Source organism: Nycticebus coucang, chromosome 6 (genome assembly GCF_027406575.1).
Source record: "Nycticebus coucang isolate mNycCou1 chromosome 6, mNycCou1.pri, whole genome shotgun sequence".
NCBI classification, from domain to species: domain Eukaryota; kingdom Metazoa; phylum Chordata; class Mammalia; order Primates; family Lorisidae; genus Nycticebus; species Nycticebus coucang.
In genome coordinates, this window is record NC_069785.1 from 42,168,287 (window position 1) to 42,183,388 (window position 15,102).

General features: G+C 51.5%; 1 protein-coding gene across 8 annotated transcripts in view; it reads left to right on the top strand.

Annotated features, from left to right (window-relative positions):
• PAK6 (p21 (RAC1) activated kinase 6) overlaps positions 1 to 15,102 on the top strand; it is a 37,233-nt gene that overhangs the window by 19,713 nt on the left and 2,418 nt on the right. For 7 of the 8 annotated variants that reach the window (XM_053594212.1, XM_053594214.1, XM_053594210.1 and 4 more), the window contains 7 exons: positions 5,808 to 6,016; positions 6,818 to 7,471; positions 13,058 to 13,558; positions 13,703 to 13,836; positions 14,157 to 14,283; positions 14,384 to 14,509; positions 14,955 to 15,089. In XM_053594212.1, the coding sequence (XP_053450187.1) occupies positions 5,813 to 6,016; positions 6,818 to 7,471; positions 13,058 to 13,558; positions 13,703 to 13,836; positions 14,157 to 14,283; positions 14,384 to 14,509; positions 14,955 to 15,089 (1,881 nt within the window). In that variant the 5' untranslated portion in view covers positions 5,808 to 5,812. The remainder of the gene's footprint in view (positions 1 to 5,807; positions 6,017 to 6,817; positions 7,472 to 13,057; positions 13,559 to 13,702; positions 13,837 to 14,156; positions 14,284 to 14,383; positions 14,510 to 14,954; positions 15,090 to 15,102) is intronic. The other variant, XM_053594216.1, reaches the window with a different exon arrangement.

Consider the following 15,102-nt stretch of genomic DNA (forward strand, 5'->3'; position numbering starts at 1 on the left):
TCTGTCTCTGGGGAAAAAAAAAAAAAAAAAGACCAGCCTGAGCCAGAGCAGGCTAAAAATACTGGGCACTGTGGCTGGTGCTTATAGTCCCAGCTACTTGGGAGGCTGAGGCAAGAGAATCACTTGAGCCCAAGAGTTTGAGTTTGCTGTGAGCTGTGACAACATGGCACTCTACCGAGGGTGCCAAAGTGAGACTCTGTCTCAAAAAAAAAAAAAAAGAAAGAAAGAAAAGAAAAAAAGAATTCTGCTTTGTGCAAAGAAAACTTTGGTAGTTTAATTTGTCTTGAGACCTATAGGTGTGAACAGATTTTGGCCCCAGCAGGTCAGGGGCTCCAGGACAGTCCACCAAACTCCAGCCTCTGACGTCACTCACAATGGGGGAGAGGGTACTGCCAGGCTATGGGACCCCCCAGTCTCTCCCACCAGCTTTATTATTTTACCTTTCACATTTAGGACTATAATCAATTTCCAGTTAGTTTTGGAGTAGCGTATAAACTGATTTTTCAGGCCTCACTTTTTCCCATATGGATATCTAATAGCATCAGCTGCATTTATTGAAAAGATGGCTCACTTCCCCCACCACACTGTAATGCCACCTTTGTCATAAATCAAGTGATCTCATCTGAGCGGTCTATTTCTGGATTCTCTCTTATGCGGAAGAGTTCTTGGATCATTTGTCAATCCTTGTGACTATTCCACATTAAATTAATTACTGCAGCTTTCTGATAAATGTTGATACCTACGTATTATAATCCTCCAACTTTGTTCTTTAAGATTGTCTTGGCTATTCCTGGTTCTTTGTATTTCTCCAAATATTCTAAAATGTATAGGAATCAGCCTGTCAATTTCTACTCCAAAAATTGCTGAGATTCTGAGATTTTGAGATTGAAATAGTGCTGTAGGTTAATTTGGGAAAAATTGACCTCTTTATAGTATTGAATCTTCCCTTCTATGAACATTCTTTAATATCTTTAGTAATGTTTTATGTTTGTTAATGTAAAGACTTTACATCATTTATTAGGTTTATTCCTAGGTATTTGATATTTTTTCTGTCTGTCCTAATTTGCCCTAATATTTGATATTTTTAATATCAAATGATAAATGGTATCTTTGTAAAAACTTCTTTATTTGTTACTGATATGTAGAAATTCATTTTTTAATTTTTTTTTTTTTGAGACAGAGTCTCACTTTTGAGTCTCAGAGTCTCATCTCGGTAGAGTGCTGTAGCATCACAGCTCACAGCAAACTCAAACTCTTGGGCTTAAGTGATTCTCTTGCCTCAGACTCCCAAGTAGCTGGGACTACTACAGGCGACCATCACAATGCCTGACTATTTTTTTCGGGGGGGGGGGGGCGTTGCAGTTGCCATTGTTGTTTAGCTAGCCCAGGTGGGGTTCTAACTCGCCACCCTCGGTGCATGTGGCTGGCACCGTAACCACCATGCTACCAGTGCCAAGCCTTCATTTTTTAAAATATTGATCTTGAGTCAGGGATCTTCTAAATTTACTTATGTAATCCCAATAGTTTTTATGTAGATTCTTCTGGATTTTCTACTTACACAATCATGTTGTCCCATTCATCCAGACCATGCCGACCTTACTATGTTACAGATGAGTCCTAGCAGCCTCCCTTTAATACTAAATTTTTTATTTTTATTTTTTCTTTAGAGACAGGGTCTTGCTACATTGCCCAGGCTAGAATGCAGTGGCTCTTCACAAATACCATCTCACTGCTGATCATAACAAGAGTTTTGACCTACTCCATTTCTGACCTGGGCTGGTTTACCCCTCCTTAAGCAGCCCTCCTTTATGTTGCCCATTTCCCATTACCTAACCGACTGCCTCTGGTTTCTAAATCACTACCCCCCACCTCCAAGCCTGAGTTCGCCCCGTTGATTCTGCCAGCTTTCCATCCTCATCACTGCAACCTCTAGGACTCTGGGCTAACCTTTCTCCTCAGGCCTTTCCTGCTGCCTCTGGGAAGAACTTGTTCTGGAATCACTGTTAAGTGGACTTAGGAGGGAGACACCAAAGTCATTTAGGCCATTTGCTAAAGATGCCCTCCCCAGGTGTTCCTGCAGCCAAAGCCATGGGCTTGGGTTGGGGGAGGGTAGCTGGGGAGAGAGATGTTCTTGAGGGAAAAGTATTAGCAGCCCTTCTTCAGCTCTAGGGTATGTCTCTGCCCCTCCAGAAGACTTCACAGAGCTAGGAAGGAAGGTGAAACAGTCAGCTAAACAAATCCAGGGATACAGGGCCTATCTGAGAGGCTGGGAGGGTAGACCTGCAGCAAAAGACAAAGGCTGAGAGGGAAGAGGTCAAATTTTACCAAACCATGAAGAATCTACATGGTGGAGATGCAGTGAGATCCCTAGACCCCAGAACCCTGAAATGAAGCATGACTCTTTAACAAGTAAATCTGAGGAAAGGAGTTTGGCATCATTCCCAGTCATGTGTCTGCCCAAGTGCCAGTGTCTGGAGGGCCTTTTGAGCTTCAAGACAGGATGCAGAGACAGGTAACGTTGGAAGAGAAACAGCCTCCATTTACTAAGACTGCTTACTTCATAGTTGCTAAGCCCTGTGAGCTATCCTTCATTAATTCTATTGGCTCAAATGGTTTAGGGCAGCAGTCTCCAACCTTTTTGGCACCAGGAGTGGTTTTAGGGAAGACAGTTTTTTCACAAACCAGGACAGGGGGGATGGTTTTATTATTTTTTTTTATTCTTTATTTTTTTGAGAGAGAGTTTCACTTTGTTGCCCTCTGTAGGGTGCTGTACTGTCACAGCTCACAGCAACCTCCAGCTCTTGGGCTTAAGCCATTCTCTTGCCCCAGCCTCCCAAGTAACTGGGACTACAGGTGCCTACCACAACGCATGGCTATTTTTATGTTGTAGTTGTCGTTGTTGTTTGGTAGGCCCAGGCTGGGTTTGAACCTGCCAGCTCCGGTGTATGTGGCTGGCACCCTAGCCACTGAGCTATAGTTGCCAAGCTGGGGGGATGGTTTTAATAAGAGTCTGCAAGCAATTGATTTATTATGGTCTCTGAGTAGGCAAATCTCTTTGCTAATGATAATCTGTATTTGTAGATGCTCCTAGCATTAGCATCACTGCCTCAACTCCAGCTCAGATCATCAGGAATTAGATTCTCATAAAGAGCACATAACCTAGATCCCGCCCATATGCAGTTTACAGTAGGTTTGCACTCCTATGAAATCTAATGCCATGGAGCCCAGGTGGTGGTATGAGCAATGAGGAGCAGCTGTAAATACAGATGAAGCTTTGCTCACCTTCTGCTGTGCAGCCCATTTCCTAACAGGCCACAGACTGGTACTGGTCCAAGGCCCAGGGGTTGGGGACTATAGGTTTAGGTAATTTGTTCAAAGTTTCTCCAAATTAATGGGATATTCTCTATAACTTACCTGTAACTCACATAGGAGTGTAATCTCAAAGTGCTTGATCTGTAGGGGTCCTACACATGTGGCTCTGCCTTTAGGGTCTTTGATAGACTCCTGAACCTTAAGGTCCAAAGAGAATGGCTGACATGGCTTGGCATCTGTGGCTCAAGTGGCTAAGGCGCCAGCCACATACACCTGAGCTGGTGGGTTTGAATCCAGCCCGAGCCTGCCAAACAACAATGACAGCTGCAACCAAAAAATAGCCGGGCGTTGTGGCGAGTGCCTATAGTCCCAGCTACTTGGGAGGCAGAGACAGGAGACTTGCTTGAGCCTGAGAGTTGGAGGTTGCTATGAGCTGTGACACCATGGCACCCTACTCAGGCCAACAGCTTGAGGCTCTGTCTCAAAAAAAAAAAAAAAAATGACTGACATTCTAGGAGGTGTGACATAGATTCAGATGAACTCACACATAGTGGTTGTTCCGGAGCCCCTGCCTTTCTGAGCGGACACCAGCTATCTCCCAGATCTGTGACCTTCTCCAGAACCTACTACAATGACCAGGAAAATGCTGTTTCCAGAAGAGAAGTCAAAAGAGAATGTGATGGTCCTGCTTTCCATTTATCTTTGGATAGATGAGTAATCCAAGCATTCAATTCAAGAAACATGTTTCAGTTTGTTTCTTGAAACCTGCAGTTGACCTTTTCAGATGACATAAGAACCCATGGAGCTGTTTTGAGCCCCTTCAAATCCAAAAGCATTCAAGTGGGGCAGCGCCTGAGGCTCAGTGGGTAGGGTGCCGGACCCATATACGAAGGGTGGCGGGTTCAAACCCAGCCCTGGCCAACTAAAACAGCAGTGACAATTGTAACAAAAAATAGCCGGGCATTGTGGTAGGCACCTGTAGTCCCAGCTACTCGGGAGGCTGAGGCAAGACAATCACCTAAGCCCAAGAGTTGGAGGTTGCTGTGAGCTGTGACGCCACAGCACTCTACCTAGGGTGACAAAGTGAGACTCTGTCTCAAAAACAAAAACAAAAGCATTCAAGTGGGCACCCCCTGACCTATCTTCCATCAGCATGTGGTTCCAGGCCTGGTATTACCGTGAAGGAAAACCTAGAGCAGTCCTTTGGAGGAGTCAATTCCCTGCCTCCAGGACTCAGTTTCCCTCCCTCAGATCTACTCAAGCCCATGTCACTCCTAAGTATTGATGGAGCTCAGCAGGAACTTAGGCAGAGCCAAAAGCAGCAAGAGAAGGGATTTATGCTTGATGTGATGTTTTATATATTCGGAATGCCAAAACCACAGAGAAGGGTCCAAGGGAATGGGGGCGGAGGTCTCTGCCTTCTCTGGAGAGCTTTGCCCCTAAGATAGCTGCCTTTCACCCACCCTGGGCTGTCCATTTGACTCAGGGCCTTTCTGGAATTGAGGCAAAGCATGTAGTGACCATGAGGACCCGTTCAATATGGTCATATGGTACATAGTCCCAGACTGGGCAACATGTCTGTGAATCAGCTTGTTGGCTTTTTATTAATGCCATGTATTACATTAACATGTTTTCTGTTGTTGAACCATCCTGGGACAAACCTGAGTTGATTGTGATAAATAACAAAAGATAAACAAACAAAAAACTTTAACATACCATTGGATTCAATGTACTAGTTTTGTTTAGGATTTTCACATTTATGTTCATAAGTGAGATTGGGTAAAAGTTTCCTTTTCTGGTACTCTTCTTGGCTGGTGTAAGAACCAAGGTCATATTTGCTTCATAAAAAGAGTTTGTGGCGGCGTCTGTGGCTCAGTGAGTGGGGCGCCGGCCCCATGTGCCGAGGGTGGCGGGTTCGGACCCAGCTCCGGCCAAACTGCAACAACAAAAAAATAGCCGGGCGTTGTGGCGGGCGCCTGTAGTCCCAGCTGCTCAGGAGGCTGAGGCAAGAGAATCGCTTAAGCCCAAGAGTTAGAGGTTGCTGTGAGCCGTGTGACTCCACAGCACTCTACCCGAGGGCGGTACAGTGAGACTCTGTCTCTACAAAAAAAAAAAAGAGTTTGCTAGCATTCCTTCCTCTTTTCCTCATTTTAATTCTTTGACAGTGGAATATTTGTAATGGGCTTTGGATTTTATAAAAACACACCCCCAGAGTCTGCCTGCTCAGCAGGGGACTTGGCACAGACAAGCAGACAGACACCTCTTTTTTTGTTTATGGTTTGCATTGGCTTATTTATGACACTTTTTTGTTTCTGGGACCATTCTGCTGGGAGCCAGCCATTTCCCTGAGAAAGAAGGGATGGGGTGAAGGGAAGCCAAAGATGGAGATCAGGGGAGCTATACTGGGGCCCTCCGGAGCCTCATGCCCCAGCACTCCCTGCAGCCATCCAGGGTTCCTGGGCTGAAGCTCTGCTCAACCCTCCCTTTCCTTGCAGGCACCATGTTCCGCAAAAAAAAGAAGAAACGCCCTGAGATCTCAGCCCCACAGAACTTCCAGCACCGTGTCCACACCTCCTTCGACCCCAAAGAAGGCAAGTTTGTGGGCCTTCCACCACAATGGCAGAACATTCTGGACACACTGCGCCGCCCCAAGCCTGTGGTAGATCCTTCGCGCATCACGCGGGTGCAGCTCCAGCCCATGAAGGTAAGAAGGGCAGGAGGGGATGGCAGGTCCCAGTGTAGGCTCTCCAGCTCCACCATGCTTGGCTAGATGCCAAAGGCCCCTGGAGGAACCATGCAGTTAGCAGCTATCAGTTAGCCGCTATTTAATACTTTGCTAATCATTCTGCCATGCTCTCCCTGGGTGACCCAGGGAGGAGGAGCTTGGGGAGACCCTCTCTGTGAGGTGGTAGGGTTGCCAAATTTAGCAAATCAAAATATAAAATGCCCAATTAAAATTGAATTTCAGATAATAACGAATAGTCTTTAGCACATGTCCCATGCAGTATTTGGACCTATAGCCCCAAAGGGGCTGGGGCTGTCCCAGACCAGGGGAATTGAGTCAAATGGTTTGAGACAAGTAGACCCAAGAGCCTGGTAGGAGTTAGAGTCAAGGGCCCTGTCAGAGTTTGGAGGCCACAATGCCAGTGTGTGGGACCTGGTCTCTGCCTCGTCAAACCTCTCCGAAGGCCACAGGTAGTCCTGGAGGATGGAGCCCTTGCCCCAGTGCTTTGTGGCTCCCCAGGCTCAGCTGACTATAGCGCTGGGCATGAAGGCTTGTAACCCCATGGTACGCACCTGTCTGCCCTGCTGACAGGCAGCCTTCCCCTGTATCCCTACATCCCACACCCCACATGCCTGCCCACTATGGACCCTGGTAAATGACTCAAGAAATCAATAAATGGGTGCAAGTGAGGTCCTTAGGTGGTCCTCCCCATGGCCCCTGGTGACACTCTCTGACCCTGACCTCTGGACCACCCCTCACTCTTTTCTCTTCCCTTTACAGACAGTGGTGAGGGGCAGCTCAGTGCCCATGGATGGTTACATCTCGGGGCTGCTCAATGATATCCAAAAGTTGTCAGTCATCAGCTCTAATACCCTGCGTGGCCGCAGCCCCACCAGCCGGCGACGAGCACAGTCCCTGGGGCTGCTAGGAGATGAGCAGTGGGCCACTGACCCAGACATGTACCTCCAGAGCCCCCAGTCTGAGCGCACTGACCCCCACAGCCTCTACCTCAGCTGCAGCGGGGACACACCAGCAGGCCACAAGCAAATGCCATGGCCCGAGCCACAGAGCCCAGGGGTCCTGCCCAATGGGCTGGCCACAAAGGCACAGTCCCTGGGCCCTGTGGAGTTCCAAGGTACCTCACAGCACTGCCTACAGCTGGGTGCCTGCCTACAGAATTCCCCACCAGGCGCCTCACCCACCCTGGCTGCGGGTAGGCGTGGGATGAAGTCTGCCAAGCATGATTCAGAGGAGGCCCGGCCACAGTCCTGCCTGGTGGGCCCGGCCACAGGCAGGTCAGGTGGGGAGGGCAGCCCTAGCCCTAAGACCCAGGAGAGCAGCCTTAAGCGCAGACTATTCCGAAGCATGTTCCTGTCCACTCCTGCCACAGGCCCTCTGAGCAGCAGCAAGCCGGGCCCTCCACTACAGAGCAAGGTAAGTCGGGCTGGGGCTTCCCTCTGCCGCCACACTCAGGAGGGTAGGGAGCCTGGCCTGGCAGGTGTCCTCTGGGGAACAGGTCTCAGGGACTCAAGCACTGCCTGCCCTTCCCCACTTACAGAGTCAGGGCTAGGGAGACAGAGAAAGGCCCAAGTGACCAAGCCTTAGCTGAGGATTCTACCCTGACCCAGCTCAGCCTGCGCCCTCCAGAAGGGGTGGCCTGCTCTACCCCTCCCTCACCCCAGCACCCCCTGAGGACTTCCAGAGTCCCTCAGGTGGCAGAAGCGTACATGGTAACCCCTTTCCCAGTGAAGCTGGCTTCTTCCTCCCTCCCTCCCTTCCTTTCTCCCCTTTTCTTCATGGTAGTTGTTTTCTTTCACATTCTGTCCTTTGTTCCCAGTGTATGGCCATACGAAAACCTGGAGGATTGAATTTGCCTGGTCCAGCAACAGCAGGGTAGCCAACTTTGCCAGCATGCACCTTTTCTTCAGAGAAAGGAAAGAGTGAAGGGAGCCCCAAGGGTGACATTCCCCGGCAGGCAGATTGGAGCACATTTTGCTTTTTACAGGCCCTGTCCATAGTGACAATAATATCCTTTCCCATTTGGCAGATGAGAAGACTGTCTCAGAGAGGGTGAGACAACCCCAGGCCTTGTGAATCAGTGAAGGAAGGTGGGAGAGGGTGCCCGCTCAGAACTGCCTGTCGGTCCCAGGCACTCTTGCTCTTGCTTCTGAAGAGGCTTCATAACCATGGCAGCCAGTTGTTCTCTAGCTCCTTCCCGACCGGGCTTTAAAGCAAGCCTGAGAAATAGCTGCTGACCGTGGCATGAGTAATGAAGCCTCTCTCCCTCCTGGCAGGGCTTTATGAACAAGCTTGGGTCTTCCCCTGTCAGCAGTGGGGTGAGTGTGATCCAGCCTGACATGGGTGGGGCTGGCCTGGACTTCAGCCTTTCTAGGTCATTGCCAACTGAGGTACCCAGGGAAGGTTCTTGACTTTGTATACTCAGTCCCCCACTGGGATCCCCTTGATATGTCTGTGTGAGGAACATGGATGTCTGTGAGCCGAGGCGTCTCAGAGGCTGTACCCCTGGGGAGACACCCCTCAAAGCTAAGGTGGGAGAGGGGCACTGCGCAACACAGGAGATGAGAATGGGAGCTTGAGTCCCCTCGGCCTTCTGGGGGTCCTGCTGGGTGGGCTTCGGGGATTTGGATAAAGGGGGTGTCGCCACTGGTCTGGGCACTGATAAGTATCTTTCTGGGCTCCTGGTAGCACCTCACAGCAAGGGAGAAGGCCTGTCCACCCTGCACACTTTACTACCTACTGTGGGCTGCTACGTGGGTGTGCTGGGGTGTCCACCACACACCTATGGAAGCAAGTGGTGCTCATCTTGGGCTTGGAGATACCACAGTTACAAATCCAGGCGAGTAGTTCCCTCCCTGGCACCTCAGACAGACCTTTCTAGACATACACGCTCAAGCTAGACCTCTAAAAGGTGGGGCTGAGACTTCCCTGTGTGGCTCCAGGACAGGGCTTCTCAATCTCCGCACTGTTGACATTTGGAGCAGACAGTCCTTTGCTGTGGAGGCTCTCCTGTGCATGGCAGTGGCATCCCTGGCCTCTACCTACTAAATGCTAGTAGTACCTCTAGTTGGGACAACCAAAAAATGATTCCCAGCATTGCCAGATATCCCTTGAACACCCCTGTTGAGAACCATTCATTGCTTTAAGCAAATTTCAACACTATTGGGGAGTAGCAGGTGCCCTCCTCCTCCTCCGCCACCTCCTCTACCTCCTCCCCAGGCCCAAAACTAAGCCAGCAGCCCTCCGCACTCAGCACATCTGGGTTTTGACTCTGGACACTTATAGTAGCTTCCATAGCAGCAGTCCATGCACTGGCACCCAGGGAGGTCAGGCCACCAAGACTGTGATTGCCAGAGAACAAACCCAGGGCTCCTGTACCCAGCCCCATGCAGCATGGCCTGGGGTCAGTCACTTTGGCCAAAGAGAGCAAGAAGACTTAGAGTGTGGGGACAGGCAGGAGAGTTTTTTGGGGACTTGGGGCCTTAGAAGTGTTCCACTTAGAGTCTGAAGGGTACACTTAGTTAAGCATGTACTGTCTACCATGTTCTCCATTATATGCTGAGGATGTACAGCACCAGTAAGACCCCAGTACTGGGCCAGCTGTCAGAGGAGTCCCATGGTTCTAGCACCTACGGGATAATAGAACCCACAGGGTTCTGAGAATTAAATGAGATAATGCATTTAAGGCGCTTGTCATAGTGGTAAGCCCACAATAAAATGGCTTTATTTTATTTTATTTTTTGTAGAGACAGTCTTACTTTACTGCCTTCGGTAGAGTGCCGTGGCATCACACAGCTCACAGCAACCTCCAGCTCTTGGGCTTACATGATCCTCTTGCCTCAGCCTCCCAAGCAGCTGGGACTACAGGCACCCGCCACAACGCCCGGCTATTTGTTTGTTGTAGTTTGGCCGGGGCTGGGTTTGAACCCACCACCCTCGATATATGGGGCTGGCGCCCTACTCACTGAGCCACAGGTGCCACCCAAAATGGCTTTATTTTTGAAAATATACATTAAGATATGGCTTCTCCCTTTAGGACACTTATAGTATAGCCCCCAAAACCCATAGCTAGGGAGCCACGGCCAAGGGAGGGAAAATGTAGCATTACCCTAACTATATGCATGACTGTTCTAGTGGCTTCTTTCCCAAGAGGTCTTAGTCACACAAGTAACTCCAGAATTAATCTAGAGCCTGTGACAATTAATTCCATTATTCATCCCCCTTTCTTTTCTTTTTCTTTTTTTTTTTTTGAGACAGAGTCTCACTATGTCGCCCTCAGTAGAGTGCTATGGCGTCACAGCTCACAGCAACCTCAAACTTCTGGGCTCAGCCTCCAAAGTAGCTGGGACTACAGGCGCCCACCACAACACCCAGCTATTTTTTTGTTGCAGTTGTCACCGTTGTTTAGCAGGCCTGGGCCGAGTTTAAACCGCCAGCCTTGGTGTATGTGGCCGGCACCCTACCCACTGAGGTACGGGCACCGCCCACCCCTTTCTTTTTCTTGGTATGGCTTAACAAGCTTCATCTGGTCCTTGCTGTGGCCACACTGAGTAAAAGCTCTCTCCTTGTGGAGACAGGCAGCAAGGCCAATGAAAAGACACTTGGGAACAGATCATTCCAGGGTGAAGACCCAGGCTCTGCCCACATGTCACCCCATGTCCCTGAGCACGCTGGTCCTGGGCTCCTGACTGGACCCACCCTTCTGCCACCATCACCCCAGGGACCTTGACCATGGAAAGTGAGGGAGAACCCCACCCAACCCCACCATGCCTGCACATCCACAGAGCAGAGATAGCCATGCAGAGCCCTGGGGGTCAGAAGGCAAAAAAAATCATTTCACAGACTTCCTTAGGAACTGCGGGGTAGGGACTGGTCAAGGTTGCCATTACAGTAACCTCACAAGGAGCTTTAGGTGGCCCCAAGCTCTCCACCCTGTGCTGGTTTCTGCTTGGAACACAGGTTTCTGAGTCAGGGGCACACCTCGCAGGCCAGCAGGTGTCTCCTCACAGCCCTGAGTCTTTTCACAGGGCTTTGAGGGCTTTTTGGGCAACTGAGCCCATTCTCCCCTTCCTCTACTCCCAGGACATGCATCCTATCCTCTGTGGTGGCCAGCACAGTCCCACCCCTTTTAGAAGCTCCCCAAGGCCATGAATCACCCAGCCCACTCATCCAGAGCTTCTCAGAGTATGCTCCATGGCTGCCTGCATCACCCAGGAACTTGACAAACTGCAGCCTCTTCTCTGGGGACCCACTCAATCGGTTTCTGAGGCCCAGAAATCTGTAGTTTACCTGGCTCCCCAGATCATTACCCACAGCCCCCATATTTGTAGAGCAGACTGGAGCTCAGAGAGGTAACTTACCTAAAGCTCATTGCAGACCAGGGCTGGACCCCAGCTCCTGACATCCGAGTCCAGAGGTCCCTCTGCTCTACTATATAGAGGAGGGGCATTGAGTGAATTAGATACTGGCCAAGACATGGGGGGACCAAGGTACTGAGTTCACTCAGTGGGGATGGGGTACTTTCGAGCAGTCCTTGGGGGGTGGGTTCTGGCTCCCTTCTTGCATAGGTTGAGTCGGAGGCAGGCATGGCACATACTTGGGTGGGCAGGCAGGGTGGGGGCAGCAGGAGTCTGCCAGTGTGGCACTGTGCACATGCAGGACAGGGGCTGGGCTAGAAGTGGAAGCCTTGACTTCCGGCAGGGATGGAGTGGAGGGAAGGGGAGGTGCTAAAGAAGCTGGCCAGACTCTGGCTGAACCTGGTAAGCCCCAAAGCCTGCATTCAGGGTTCTCCATCAAGCAGTCCAGCCAAAGCCAACTGGGGACCTCAAGCTGACTGCCTGAGATTTCCTGTAAGTCGGCTCACCTGTGGGTTCAGGATCAGGACCCCCGGACACCTAGACAACCACCTATGTGATGAGTTTGGACAACTTCCAGGAAGGCCTCTCTGCAGCCCCTAAAGGGTCCCTCTCCAGGTGCCTTTAAAAACACATAATCTCTGTGAGGGGTCATGTTACATATCATGTTACATATCACCAATTCCTTGGAGAGAACAGAAGGATGGGCTCCCATCCTGCCAGGGCCGGTGGGGGGCTGGGGCCCGGAAAGGCAAGAAAACACATAGGCTTCCAGGGCTGGGCCTGAGGGCTCACTGGAGGCCCAGACTGCCCTTACCTCCACCTTCCCTCCTTCCCTCACAGAGGCCATGAAGATAGGCCTCTCACCTCTCTGCCTTGCTGAGGGGTAGTCGGGTGGGAGAGGCGTGTCCTTAGCCAAGAGTTTTATGCTTGGGAAGAAGTGGAAGACCACTTTGGGGAGTCATTAAGATACCTCCCTATCGGGTGGCGCCTGTGGCTCAAGGGGTAAGGCACCGGTCCCATATGCTGGAGGTGGCAGGTTCAAACCCAGCCCCGGCCAAAAACCAAAAAAAAAAAAAAAAAAAAGATACCTCCCTATCCCTGGCCTCAAGGCTTGGGCTTGGCTAGACCTCCCCCACCTGCTTCCAGATGGCTCTGGTATAGATCCCAGCCCAAGAGGAACGCCTGAGAACTCCCAGGATGGTCCTCCAGTGGAGACATAACCTCCAGGAGAGACAGGCAAACTATCAGCCCCCAGCTGATGCTTTCCTGCCCTAGTCCTGAAATCTGAGTCACAGGTGCTCGCGGCCACCACCCTACTCCCTGGGGCCTCTTCCTCCCATGGGCCCAGAAATTGGGAGCAGGAGAGAAGAACACCTCTGACCCACATTCTCTGAGTGTCCCCTCAGCACAGAAGAAAGATTGCCTCACAGGAGGAGCGGTGGGGCAGACTTACCACAGGACTGCAATGAGCCTCAATTCTGTTTGAAGATCTTTGCTCACAGCACCTCCCCAGTTTGGTCTGATGCCCTGCCTGACACTGCCGATTTCCAGGGGTCACAGTGGTAACCCCTGGCCTCTGGGACACTTGTTCCAAATGCTCCCACACAGCTCATGCCCCTTCTCGTTTCTTTCTCTGTCCCTGCAGCCCAACTCCTGTTTCCGTCTGCCACAGAAAGACTCCTCACCAAGCCTAGTGGCCAAGGCTCAGTCTTTGCCCTCGGACCAGCCAGTGGGGACCTTTAGCCCTCTAACCACCTCAGATACCAGCAGCAGCCCCCAGAAGTCCCTTCGCACAGGCCCAGCTGCCGGCCCACTTCCAGGCCGGTCCTCCCCCGCAGGCTCCCCTCGCACCCGGCATGCCCAGATCAGCACCAGCAATCTGTACCTGCCCCAGGACCCGATTGTGACCAAGGGTTTTCGGGCTGGTGAGGACACGGGTGTTGTGACACATGAGCAGTTCAAGGCTGCACTCAGGATGGTGGTAGACCAGGGTGACCCCCGGCTGCTGCTAGACAGCTACGTGAAGATTGGTGAGGGCTCCACAGGCATTGTCTGCCTGGCCCGGGAGAAGCACTCGGGCCGCCAGGTGGCTGTCAAGATGATGGACCTCAGGAAGCAGCAGCGCAGGGAGCTGCTCTTTAATGAGGTGGGAAGACAGGATGGGATATGGGGGAGGCATTTGGGATGCGTAGTGAGCACACAACCAGGCTGGGCATCTGGGAGCGGGGGCAGCAGGTGGCCAAGCCCTGTGGGCACCATGCCCAGTGCTCAGGCCCCTCACCTCCCCCAGGTGGTAATCATGCGGGACTACCAGCATGTCAACGTGGTGGAGATGTACAAGAGCTACCTGGTGGGCGAGGAGCTGTGGGTGCTTATGGAGTTCCTGCAGGGCGGCGCCCTCACAGACATCATCTCCCAAGTCAGGTGGGCAGCTGGGAAGGTTGGGCCCTGAGTGTGGGTTGTCCCCACCATCACCCTGGCAGGTGATGACCTGCACTGTCAGGTCATCCTGGGCCCCTTGCCTGTTTGGGTTAACTGAGTTGGTCTTAGGAATGGGGAAAAGAAGGGTGGGGCACAGGGCCCAGCTTTCTCCAGGGCTATGGCCTGATTGGGCTGCCACAGACTGCCTGGGAGCCATGGGGCCCAGTATCAGGGACTCAATACTCTGTCCAGCCCAGCGACCATGCAGCCCTGCCAAAGCCAACATTTGTCTTCCATCGGGATGCCCTGCCTTCCCTGTCCAGGCTGAATGAAGAGCAAATTGCTACTGTGTGCGAGGCTGTGCTGCAGGCCCTGGCTTACCTGCATGCCCAGGGTGTCATCCACCGAGACATCAAGAGTGACTCCATTCTGTTGACCCTTGATGGCAGGGTAGGCCGCTCTCCCTCCCTGGCACAGCCATGCCCTCACTTCTCTGCTCCCAGCACCCCTCTTCCTCCTGGTCCACCACTCACTTCCTTTTTGGTCCCAGGTGAAGCTCTCAGACTTTGGATTCTGTGCTCAGATCAGCAAAGATGTCCCTAAGAGGAAGTCTCTGGTGGGGACTCCTTACTGGATGGCTCCTGAAGTGATCTCCAGGTCTTTGTATGCCACTGAGGTAACTGTTCCGTTCATCCCCCAGGCCTCCCAAAAGAGGCTTGAGCCACACAGCTCTTCTGTTTGTGGTCCTCTCCCGAGCCCTCACTAAACATGACCTTAGTTCTCAGATTCCCATTTAGTCAATTCCTTTCCCCTGCTTTTTGATGGGACTGCTCCCATCTGTGATTTTGCTGCTAGTAACAGATCCTTCAAGTGTTGCCCCAGTAGGGTATGGCCAGGCTTCCTATATATGATGGCCTTTCTCAGAAAGAGGCTGACAGCTGTGTCCCCATAGGCAGTGGTCACTCCTGGCCATAAGATAGGTGACAAACGGAGGAAGGAGATAGGCTCGCCAAAAATAGCTGGAACCAGCTGCTTCCCTACCTCTCAAACTCTCATACCCTCCAGCTGCTATCAAGGGGCCAGACTCTCACATTGAGGTCAAGGATATTGTCCTTCTGCAGGTGGACATCTGGTCTATGGGCATCATGGTGATTGAGATGGTGGATGGGGAGCCACCCTACTTCAGTGACTCTCCAGTGCAAGCCATGAAGAGGCTCCGGGACAACCCCCCACCCAAGCTGAAAAACTCTCACAAGGTCAGTTGGTACA